Source organism: Rattus norvegicus, chromosome 19 (genome assembly GCF_021556685.1).
Source record: "Rattus norvegicus strain SHRSP/BbbUtx chromosome 19, alternate assembly SHRSP_T2T, whole genome shotgun sequence".
NCBI lineage: Eukaryota > Metazoa > Chordata > Mammalia > Rodentia > Muridae > Rattus > Rattus norvegicus.
The window spans coordinates 48,197,462-48,209,398 of NC_141552.1; the positions used below are offsets into that span (position 1 = coordinate 48,197,462).

The 11,937-nt window shown below is 36.5% G+C and overlaps 1 protein-coding gene across 4 annotated transcripts in view; it reads left to right on the plus strand.

Annotated features, from left to right (window-relative positions):
* Cbfb (core-binding factor subunit beta) overlaps positions 1–11,339 on the plus strand; it is a 43,563-nt gene extending 32,224 nt beyond the window's left edge. For all 4 annotated transcript variants that reach the window (NM_001013191.1, XM_087594834.1, XM_087594836.1 and 1 more), the window contains one exon: positions 9,239–11,339. In NM_001013191.1, coding sequence (NP_001013209.1) covers positions 9,239–9,261 — 23 coding nt within the window. In that variant the 3' untranslated portion in view covers positions 9,262–11,339. The remainder of the gene's footprint in view (positions 1–9,238) is intronic.
* Positions 11,340–11,937: the final 598 nt, after the last annotated feature.

An 11,937-nucleotide genomic window follows, 5' to 3' on the forward strand; every position in this document is an offset into this window, starting at 1 on the left:
TTTATGATGGTTGTGAACAAAAGTAAAACTCGTTGACAGAGGTGCCAAATAATTTGTCATTCAGATAGAATATTCCATTAGCATGTCAACAATTGAGAGCCTGGGCTTTGTAGTTAGGCCCAATCCACATTCCTGTTCAATCACTTTCCATTCTCTGAGATCCCAGTTTTATCACAGAAAGAAATTGTAAGAGTTCAATGAGGATCACTTAGAAAGCACTTAATACGGTGCTCAGCCCATGTGTGCCAGCAAAAAGAATAGTTCTAAAGTGCTTCCGTAGTGCTGAAAGCTCTGCCTGGTGCTGGCTCCAGCTAATCGAATTGTCTGGCTGATGGAGCATCCTTTTAGTTCTCTAAAGTGTATTGGGCACTAAAGCATTATGACCTAGAAGGTAGAAAAAAACAGTTAAATTTTCATCAATGATTTAAGATCCTCTAGTCCGGCATTTCTCAACCTGTGGTTCACAGCCCCTTTGAGGGTTGAACAGCCCTTGTACAGGGAACACAAAACAGATATCCTGTATATCATATATTTATATTGTAATTCATAACAGTAGAAAATTACAGTAATAAAGTAGCAACAAGAATAATTTCATGGTTGGGGGTTATCACAACATAAGGAACTGAATTAAAGGGTTACAGCATTAGTAAGGTTGAGAACCACTGTTCTAGTTACTTACGTCAATAATTTGAAATATTAGTTCTCTTATAGAGCTGTCATCTAAAAGCCCTGGGCTGGAATCTGTCTCCAGAGTACACACTGGCAACTGAAGAAGGCATTGTAGTCTGTGTGTCTTGTGTTTTGTGTATATATATTTTTTGCCCTTCTCCACTGTATTCCTGTTTTACCTATGAGTACTTCCTAAAAGCTTATTTCTTGCTCTTTACCTCTTTTTAAAAAGCAACAGTGGAAGAAAACATTTCCTCCCTATGATTCAAACTCTTTGGATCTATGTATGGTTACCATGGAGCGGAGGAGAGGCCAGCTTAATCTGCATAGCAAGTTTCAGACCATCATCCATATTTAGTGAGGCCCTGTCTAAAACCACACAAGGACACATACACAATCAAATATCTTTGGGATTTAAACATATCTAATTCACATAAAAATAAAACTCCCAGAAAAATTGACATGCTCTCTTTCCAACAGTTTCCTGGCAGAAGGAAGAACAAGAAATTATGCCATAGTTTTGAACCAGGGCATCTGCACAAATATAGTTTAGCAGTAGGAAGTAGAGAGGATTAAGCTGAAAAATAAAATCTGTCAAGGGACATTAGAAACCATTTTCCCTGGAATAGAAAAGGCTGAGGCAGAAAAGAATAATATTGGTTCTAGTGGGTGGTCCTGATGCCTGACTGGAAATGAGAGCCAGGGGACAGTGCTAACTCATGGGTGGCACTGGGTAATGATCTTTGTAAGCCTGAGATTTTTGGCAGCAATGAACCATAGGGATGTTCACCACTGTTTGAATAACCTCTGAAGTCTCTAGCCTTGTTATACTAAAGTTGCATGGGTCCTGCTCATAAACACTTAATATGTATCTAAAGTGAATGTTGTATTTGAGGGAAGCAGAACTTCAAGTGGTTGGTGTCTCAAGCTTTTCAGTTTTCACTGTTGTTTTAATATGAAATTCCTTCCTCCATGTGCATGCTTCCAATTTGCCATTTGTAAAATGTCGTATTCTGTCTACCTTTTAATTGGCATGACAAATGATAAACTTTTTCTAAAATATTTTTAAAATAAATATCTCCTATCCTAAAAGAAAATACACATTTTAGTAGCCTTAACCAGATATTGTTAAGTAATCTTAAAATGAGATATAAACTTATGTGTAATATCTTACTATAAGTATTTTTAAGATGAATATGTTTGTTTGAACGTGCATAGTTCTCTAGTAGGTAACATAAGAAACTGAAACTAGAAACTAGTACAAATCAGATATGGGGGATGGGTGGCAAAATGGAGAGCTGTTGGGACTGAAGAGATGGTTCAGCATTTAAGAGTACAGACTGCTCTTGGAAAGCACTCAAACTTGGTTCCCAAGAACCTCCAGATCCAGGATATCTGACATGTTCTTGCTTCCATGGGTACCTGCACATACACTCAGAAACTCACACACATACGTGTAAATAAATCATGGGGGCTGGAAAGAGATGGCTCAGCAATTAAGAAGGCTAACTGCTTTTGCAGAGTTTGATTTTCAGCACCCATGTCAGCTGCTCATGTCAACTGCCTTCTAATTCCAGAGCCATTGTGGTCTGATGCCTCTGACCTTCCTGGACACCAGCACTAATGGACACACATTCACACAGAGATACATATAATTTTAAATTTAAAAAAAATTCTAAATGGAGGGCTTATCTTTGACTATATATCCTTACTACTTCATGGATCTGATATCACATACATCTGTTCTTTATTTAGGAAAGAAAGAAATTTTCATATAAGGGGCTGGAGAGATGGCTCAGCAGTTAAGAATATTCAGTGCTCTTACAGAGGACTAGACTTTGGTTTTCGGTAGCTACATTGGGTGTCAGAGGGCTCACAACCATCTGTAACTTCAGCTGCAGGGTATCTGGCACCACCTAGCCTTCTCAGGAACCACCATGCATGTATGTGTATAGACATGCAGACAAAACATAAATTTTTTTTTTAAGAAATAGAAAAATTGTCCTTGGTATAACACAGAATAATAAACAGAAAATTCTTTGTGTTCCGAATGTATTGGCAGATTAGCTTTCTTTGTTTTGTTTTGTTTTGTTTTGTTTTGTTTTGCTGAGGGAGTAACACTATGTTGCCTTAAGTGGGTCTCAAACATCTCATCTTCCCACCTTAGCCTCCCAAAGGCTGGTACATCCTGTAGTAAATAGGCTACGTTTTAGACAGCAAAACCCTTTCATCTGAATTTTGTACTGTGCCCCATTATATAAAGTAGAGAAAAGGTTACTGCTTTAGTCAAAGCAATAGAAATTATTGATCTTCCTCTGGGGTTCCTGGGTTGTTTTCAGGGACTCAGAGGATTACTTGGTAGTAGATTACTTGGGGACCTTTGATATGTAAAATTAACATTTGCTATAGCTGTGACATATATAACATTAAGCAACTTACAAAAGAAAATGTTTAATTGGCCTTAGGGTTCCAGGAGTTAGAGAGTCCATGATAGAACAGAGACATAGCTGCAGGAACTGAGAGCTCACTTCTTGGTTACAAAGTAGGAAGCAGAGAGGGAACTGACTCAAAATGGCAGGAGTCTTCTGAAACCTTAAAGCCTGCAGCTCTTGACATACTTTCTCCAGCAAGGCCAATGCCTCCTAATCCTCCCTGTTATCAACTGGAGATTTATTATAAGTACACTGTAGCTGTCTTCAGACACACCAGAAGAGGTCATCAGATCCTTTACAGATGGTTGTGAGCCACCATGTGGTTGCTGGGATTTGAACTCGGGTCCTCTGGAAGAGCAGTCAGTGCTCTTAACCGCTGAGCCATCTCTCCAGCCCTCTTGTGCTTTTCTTGGAGGCTAGATGGAATGTAGTATGTGGCTCACAATGTATCTATTAGGCTAATGGGCTTATCCTAATTTTAGACTGAAACACAAAGATACATTGCCAGAGTGTTTTAGATTTTAGCTTTTTTGGTGGTACCTATAAGACAGTTTCCAAGCAGCAAAAAAAGTTAAACTTTGCCTGGTTCTACTAACTACAGAGGTAGCAGTTTCCTAGACTAGAATAGTGCCTGGATAGTGTTTTGGTCATAGATGAAGTGGGAAAGTACTTCTCTTGTCTGTCTAGTAGCAGTTCATGTATTGTCTGTTGCAAGAGACTACTTTTAGTTTAATTGTCTGGACCTAAGCTAATAAAATACTGTTGGTACATTATTTGGCCACAAGTACTGCAACAAATTTTCCCTAGCATTATGTACAAAATGCTTCTCTCTGGTTAGATTATGAAGTATTAGTAAGTAGTTATTTTTTTTTTTTTTTGGTTCTTTTTTTCGGAGCTGGGGACCGAACCCAGGGCCTTGCGCTTCCTAGGTAAGCGCTCTACCACTGAGCTAAATCCCCAGCCCCAGTAAGTAGTTATTTTTGATACCATGGAATGAATTAATAATTACTGAATATTCTACCTTTTAAAGTTTACTTCTCAGCAAATGAGGAGACTTTAGATTAGAAACCACTTGGAAATAAACAATAAAACATTATATGAGTTTTAGACTTGTGGCAAATGTTTTTGGAGACTGTATAGTCCAAGCAAAAATAATAACTCATCCTCTGTTTATCTTAAATGCTTCAATATTTGTATTTTTAGCACATTTAACTTTGCACAAAATAACATTTTTTGTAAGAAAAAAATCATCATCTGTATTTGTATGTGTAATTCGGTGGTCAGAAGATAACTTGCAGTGATTGGTTCTCTTTTTGCACCATGTGAGTCCTAGGGGTTGAACTCAGGCTTGTCAGCAAATGCTTTTCCCCACTGAGCCATCTCTGACCTAGTTTTAACCTTTTTTAATGAGTTACAAGGGAAATGCATCAACTCAAGTCCTGAAATTTCTGTTTTGTATCTCTGAGCCTTAGCAACAGGAAGAAATAGCAGTGGCTGGATATGTCAGGTTTTTTTCTAGACTTAATTCCCTGTGTGTGGAGACATCACTAACTCTTCCATATTGCAGGCTTATCGACTGTATGAGAGTGAAGCCAAATCTCTTCAATACTAACTTTTAGTCAATTATCAAATATAAAGTAAATATGAGAAGGTCATATTTGTCTACATGTACATACTCAATGAATTGCAGCTCTTCTCAATGAGTAAAGCATTTCTCCACAGAGTTTTTCGCATTTGTTTTCTTTAATAAAAGAACAGCGATCAACTAGAACCTTTGATTTATTCAACTAGCCCCGTTCTTGGCTATTTCTCCCAAGTCCTTGCTAGTAACTGCTTTGTCATTCTTCTATATTCATCTTGTAATGACATCCTGGAAACTGGATTTGCTATATTTCTGAATGATGTTGTATTAAAAACGTAAGAAGCAGAACAGATAATATGTGGTCTGTAATGAATTGTCTAGATTAATTTTTTTTCTTTTATATTTTTTGGAACTGGGGACCGAACCCAGGGCCTGGCGCTTGCTAGGCAAGCGCTCTACCACTGAGCTAAATCCCCAACCCTATCTAGATTAATTTTTTTTTCTTTGACCCAATTGGTAAGATATAATTGCCCACTTATACATAAAAAGCCCAGTACCATCCATCCCTTAGGAACATTGATAACAACCTGTAAATACACAGAGCAGACTCTTAACATCCGCTGCATTGGCTTCTCCCCTCTCTCCGTCTCCTGTCTCCTCCTCCTCCTTCAAACTTCTCTTCCCAGTAAGGTTTCTTTTATGTATGTAGGTGCCCTTGTATTTGGAGCATAGATATTTAGGATTGAGAGCTTATCTTGGTGGATTTTTCTTTTGATGAATATGAAGTGTCCTTCCTTATCTTGTTTGATGACTTTTAGTTGAAAATCGATTTTATTCGATATTAGAATGGCTACTTCTCCTTGCTTCTTCAGACCATTTGCTTGAAAGTTATTTTCCAGCCTTTCACTCTGAGGTAGTGTCTGTCTTTGTCTCTGAGGTGTGTTTCCTGTAGGCAGCAGAATGCAGGGTGCTCATTGCGTATCCAGTTTGTTAATCTATGTCTTTTTATTGGAGAATTGAGACCATTGATGTTGAGTAGATTAATTTTTAAAAGCAAACTATGGCCTTGATGTTTAGAGTAAGTTCCGAGAGAATTTCTTTGCCATTACTTACTATCCAGAGAACTTCCTCTCAAATATCCAACGTATGTTAGAAATGGCCAAAATTTACATGAGATGTGGATTTCTGTGAATTTGAGGCTAACCAGAGCTACACAGTAAGACCCTATGTTTAAAAACAAAAAACAAAACAAAAAACAGCCAAAATTGATAGCATAGCTTCTCAAAGAAAGTCTTATCTGTAGAAGCTAGTCACAGGTCTGTTTCTGTATGTTTTCCTTCAGACAGCCTGTCCATCTTCCTTCCATCTCTAGAGCTCTCATTCTCTGGTCTGCTTCTTATTTTTGGTCCTACTTTTCATTCCTGACAGGGAGTGACTGAAAGTCACAACACAAGCAAATAGCAAGGTTACTTTTCTTTACTCTTGTTTCCCATTCTTTCTATCAAAATATACAATGTTGTAGACAAGTGTCCCTTGGCTGTTTCAACACAGCCAGAACTAGTACAAAAAGACTCCAGCTGTTGGTGACTCACCCATTTGAAATTGTTTCATTATCGTGAATAAAATTTGAAAATAACATCAAAGACAAAGACTATACTAGTCACAAAGTATTGTATTGGTAGGTTAGTGATTTATAAATATATAATTGGGATTGATTTTCTTTAGTGTTTCCTCATTGCTCAGCCTCTTTCTGACCTTCACTGACTGAAACCAGATACCTATATCACAGTCTCTGCTTCTGCAGAATTGACTGGTCTTTACAGCCCGCTTGGCATTGATTGTGTGGAGTTTAAATAGATTTTCTGGTACATGGGCACCCATAGCTTTTTATCTCATCTGGCTCTACATCATAACATTACTGTGAATATTCTAACTGAAAGGAGTATGTGAAACTGAGTTGTGAGAAGTCTCCTGACAAATTCATCTGCTAGGTGAATTTTATTTTGTTCAAAATTAAATAAGGCAAGCTGTCTTTTTGGTGTGTTTATTTGGCTTTTGGTTTTTTCTTTTTGGTTGTTTGGGCACGGGGTCTCCTAGCTGACCTGGACCTTGCTGTGTAGTCAGATTGGCCTCAGACATAAGATCTGCCTGTCTCTGCTTCTAGAGGGCCATTACACAAGGCAGTACAAATGACAAATGTACAAATGACATAATGTTCTTAATTGATAACACAGTTCTGGATGATCTAACCAAAGCCATCTTAAGGCTGGCTGTAAACCTAGCCTTGGTACTGGTTGTGCCTCATTTGTAGAATGCATTCTCAGTGTGCACAGACCCTGGCTGTAATGCCTAGCACTAAAAAGATAAAATTTGACTTTAGGTAGGTCAGGAATGTTCTTTCTCTAAGAACTGTTTTTTGAAACAAGATTTTGCTCAGGTTGTTGGCCCTAATCACACTCCTGGTCTTCCTGCCTCAGCCTTGCTGGTGCTAGAATCTACTTCTGTGTGTCATGCTCAGCCTAAGTAATAAGATCTCTTTGTTAAATGTGTTTCATATGTAATCAAACATTACATAGACAATAGAAAAGTTAATTGATGCTTTAGTACACGATTCCAGAAATTTAGCTAAATAAATCATAGAGGTAATTAAAGTTATTGACTGCTGGCATATATCAGATTCGCCAAGAACAACATGCATGGAAGTTGAACGTGGTTGTGGCTTGATCTAGAGAGAAAATGATAGAGGTAGTCGAAATGGCCAAATTAAGGACATCTTTCCAGATGAACCATTAGAATTCATTGTTGGGTATGGGGAAAGGACAGCTAAAGGTAACCCAAGGTTTTCTGCCTTAATTTACAACTGGCAAAATGAAGTTACCATTATCTAAAAATTAAAAACTTGTGTTGCAGGAATCCGGTTCTGGATACAAATAGATGTTTGTACTTAGCCAACATTTGGAAGGACTGAAAAAACTGTAAAATATATTAGAATCTGTACAAGAAACTAAAAGAAAAATGTTGCATGTGGGGAGCTAGTAAGATACCTCAGTGATAAAGGCACTTTCTGCCAAGCCTGATTACCTGAGCTTAGTGCTCAGTACCTCCTTCTCTTCCAGATGATTGTATTTAGGCCCCAGTGCCCATGTCAGGCAGCTCACAACCATCTCTCTGTAACTCTGTCTTCATGGAATCTGACTCCCTCTTCTGGATCCCATAGACTCCTGCATGTACAACACACATAAACTATTAAATAAAAAATAAATCTTTACTTTTAAAGTTGTACATGGACCAAAGGGGCAATATATTATATATATTTTTTAGACTGCCAGAGAGTAGCATACATGATACTTTACTTGATATATGTTACCTATTAAGTGATTGGCCATAGGTAGTTTAAATAGGGTATGCATTCTTCAGTGGACCTTGAAATGCTCAGTGTTTGTAATTACTGTTTCTTAATTGTTAAATACTATCAAAAAGAATACTTAGAGGTGTGTTCTATTTTTAATTTTCACTTATAAAACTAATATTCTGAATTTAATTTCTTTTTTTGGTTTTACAAGACAGTGTTTCTCTTTAATCCTTGGCTTTCAGGAACATGCTCTGTAGACCAGCCTAGCCTCGAACTTAGAGATCTGCTTGCTTCTGCCTCCCAAATGCTGGGATTAAAGGCATATGCTACAACTACCCAGTTTTGGATTTTATTTCTTGAGATTTCTAGTTAAAATTCATTTAGCAGAGATTAAATTTGTTGTTATATTTTGTTGTTGTTTTTGTTCTTTTGAGACAGAGTTTCTCTGTGTAATCACCGTGGCTGTTCTCAAAAACACTGTTGTAGACCAGGCTGGCTTTGAACTCAGAAAGATGCCCCTGCCTCTTCTGAGTGCTGGGGTTACAGGCATGTACCATCAGGCCCAGCCATTCGATTTCTTTATAAAATGGAAAAAAACTAATAGTACCTCTGTAAGTTGTTGGAACCTATTTAGTTATTCATGAAGATTACTCGAAGACAGTGCCTAGCATATAATTGTTGCTTAAGTAAATGTCAGCTATTACTAAAAGAAAAGGTTTGCTTCTAAGATGATTAATCATATTAGTGAAATAAAGTTAAATCTCTTATTATGGGCTGGAGAGATGGCTCAATGGTTAAGAGCACTGACTGCCCTTCCAGAGATCCTGGGTTCAGTTCCCACGACCATCTAATGGGATCTGATGCCCTCTTCTGGTGTGTCTGAAGACAGCTACCATGTACTCATGTACATAAATAAATCTAAAACAAAACAACACAAAAATACCCCTCTAATTCTAAAAATAGACCAATAGACTTTTTTCTTTTATATATAATATATGTGCATGATACCCGTTTGAATATAAAATTATTGTTGTTGAGTATTACAAAATGTCATATAGTTGTAATTGCCTTGGCTGTGAAAATATTCATTGGAAAGTTTTTGGCTGTGAACATCTTTGTATGACACTGTGTCTTAATATCTTGTGTATCTGTTAAGTTTTCAAACCATATATATGACTTCATATTACAATCTTGTCATTGCAGGCAAGAAGACAGCAAGACCCTAGTCCTGGTTCTAATTTAGGTGGTGATGATCTCAAGCTTCGTTAATAGGAGCACAGCACATGTGCCCCCCATCTCTACATACACACTGCTTCTAGTTGGTATAAATAACTCATTGTGCGACCAGAAACTGTGATAACTGGAGGTACTACAGTATATTTCATGACCTGAGGCAGAAAAGACACCATTAGCTGCCATGGTTTTGCACTATAATACCTGCATTTCTGATTTTTAAAACATGTAGCCAGTAATAATTTGAAATTTTTTTCTATGCAAGCTTATCTTGTTGGCATTATTTTAGTTGGGTTGAAAGTATCTACTTTCTTCATTTTAACTTAAAAGTTCATGTCATTTAGAAACAAGATAAGAAATTAAAATTTATATCAGGGTTGCTTAAAATTCTTTTGTACTTTCAGACTAGTTGGTTATACAGCTTTTCTTCTTAGATAAGGGTTCTTGGTTTTTGTTTGTTTTCTCTATATCATTTTGTGTTTTTGTATTCTGCACCATTTTACAAATTAAAATGTGTTTTCTGGTTTTTTTTTTTTTTACAAGCTAAGAACCTAGAATAGAGCTGTCTGCCGCAGCCTCCTAAAACAAAAGTTTACAATTGTTAAAGCCACAGTATCCTTTTAATTGCTAATAATCAACCTTTCTTTCCCTTTTAAACATAAAAATTTAAATTAGTATTAATTTTTGTCTCAGATCTTGTTTCAAGTTATATTCTGTAATCATAAGTTAGGTAGAGATATTCTTCATAGGTGATAATGTTCTACAGAAATGCCCAAAGAAGTCACAGACTGGCTTCTGTTTTATTCAGGGATTTTTTTTTTTTAATCAGTCAGAAAAAGGATACTGGAACTTCTTGTATGTAACAGCATATTAAACTGGAGGCAGTGATAAATCAGCTACAGAAGTAAGTAAATTGTATTAAAATAATGTTTAAGATAGCTGCTTTCATGTGTATTTTGTATTGCATGCTTTTGTAGAAACAAAATTGATGATGGAGATTAGTCTTAGAAAATATTCATCTGTGCAGAAGATACATTTTCTTCCATTAATTCTGGGCAAAACATTCACAGTTATATATGATGGTATTTTACAAAAGGACTATTAATAGTGCCTTTTGAGATGAATCAGTATAACAATATTTTTAAAACAGGCTTAGTGTCAAATTACAATTTTTTTAACTATAAAAACTGGAAAAAAGTGCTAAGTCATTGGCACATGCTTACAGATACTTTTCGTGGTCATATTCATTAAATGTTACTACATTTCTGAATTTTTGCAAAAATGTATTTTATCATAAAATGGCATTATTTTAGAGAATTTTAAAAACTGACATGGTCAATTCAGAAAAGTCTGAATAAGGTCATTGCATTTAAAAAGCATATAAAGATACTTGATTGTGGAGGTGTGACTCATTGTATATAGGTCTTATAATTCATAAACAAGTACCCTGTATCTCAAAATAAAGATATTTGTTATATATTTGAAGTCGTGCATGATAAGCATTGTGTTTGAATTATTATAAACAATGTGTTACAAAAGACCATGCTGACCTTGTATTGTTACCAAGCACTATGAATGGATTTGGTTGGTATTTGGTGTGCGGTTCACATGTTTACACTCTGTGCCGTAATTCCTTTGGGGAATTACCTTTTTAAAGTGATCCTTCATTTTTTAAAATAACATGTTGATGGTACATTTTCTCTGTTGCTTCTGGCCAAGAGCTTTCAGTCCAGCAGTAAAAAGATCACATGGTACTCCTGTTGTTGCCATCCCTCTGTAAATAGTGAATGTTTCTTACTAGTTCTGCACTGCTTCTGTCTGTCTTAATGCTGGCGTTAAGATCATATACTCCTTTTCTCCGGTAGTGCAGGTTTTGAAAATTACTTTTAAGTTATTGATGCAATTTCATGTTTTTTCATAATCTATATTTAAGATGACATCATTGCATCATTTTTTTCTAAATTCATCTCCATTAAAACTTGCCTTAAGCTACCAGATTGCTTTGCTATTAGCTTTACTGTACATCTGTATGTTTTATTTACTTTCACATTAAAATTCTGTGTAGTGAAAACAGTCTTGACTCTTCATTGGTACGTGATCTTTTCTATCCTACTACTAGCTACAATTCTTTTATCCTTTTTAACCTGTTTTAAATAATAACAACAACAGTGCCATCTAGTGGTCATATCTTCTAATTCCAAAGAGGCCCTTTAAATCAATGTGAATAATTTCCCATTATATGATATGGCTTTCAAAAAGTCTGATTGAAGTGAGAGCAGGAGTTCAAGGTCATCCTGGGCTATATGTTCTCAATAACTGAAATAGACTAGAGAGATGACTCTGAGGTTAAGAGCTTTAGTTGTTGCTAAAGGTTACAGGAGTGTGATTCCCAGCACCCAGACAAGTTCATCCCAGTACCCAGGAAACCAGTGCCTCTTTCTGGCCTCTGTGACCATGGCACACATGCACACAGGCAAATAGATGCAGATACACTAATTGTTGTTTTTTTAAAAAGCTTACAAAGTTTAAGTATAGATTATGAGAGTGGTAGGGTGGACTGGGGAGATGGTTCAGTGGTTAAGGGTATACTGACTACTTTTCCAGAAGACCTGGTTTAACTCTCGGCATCTACATGGCAACTCTGTTTCAGGAAATCTAAAGCCCACATA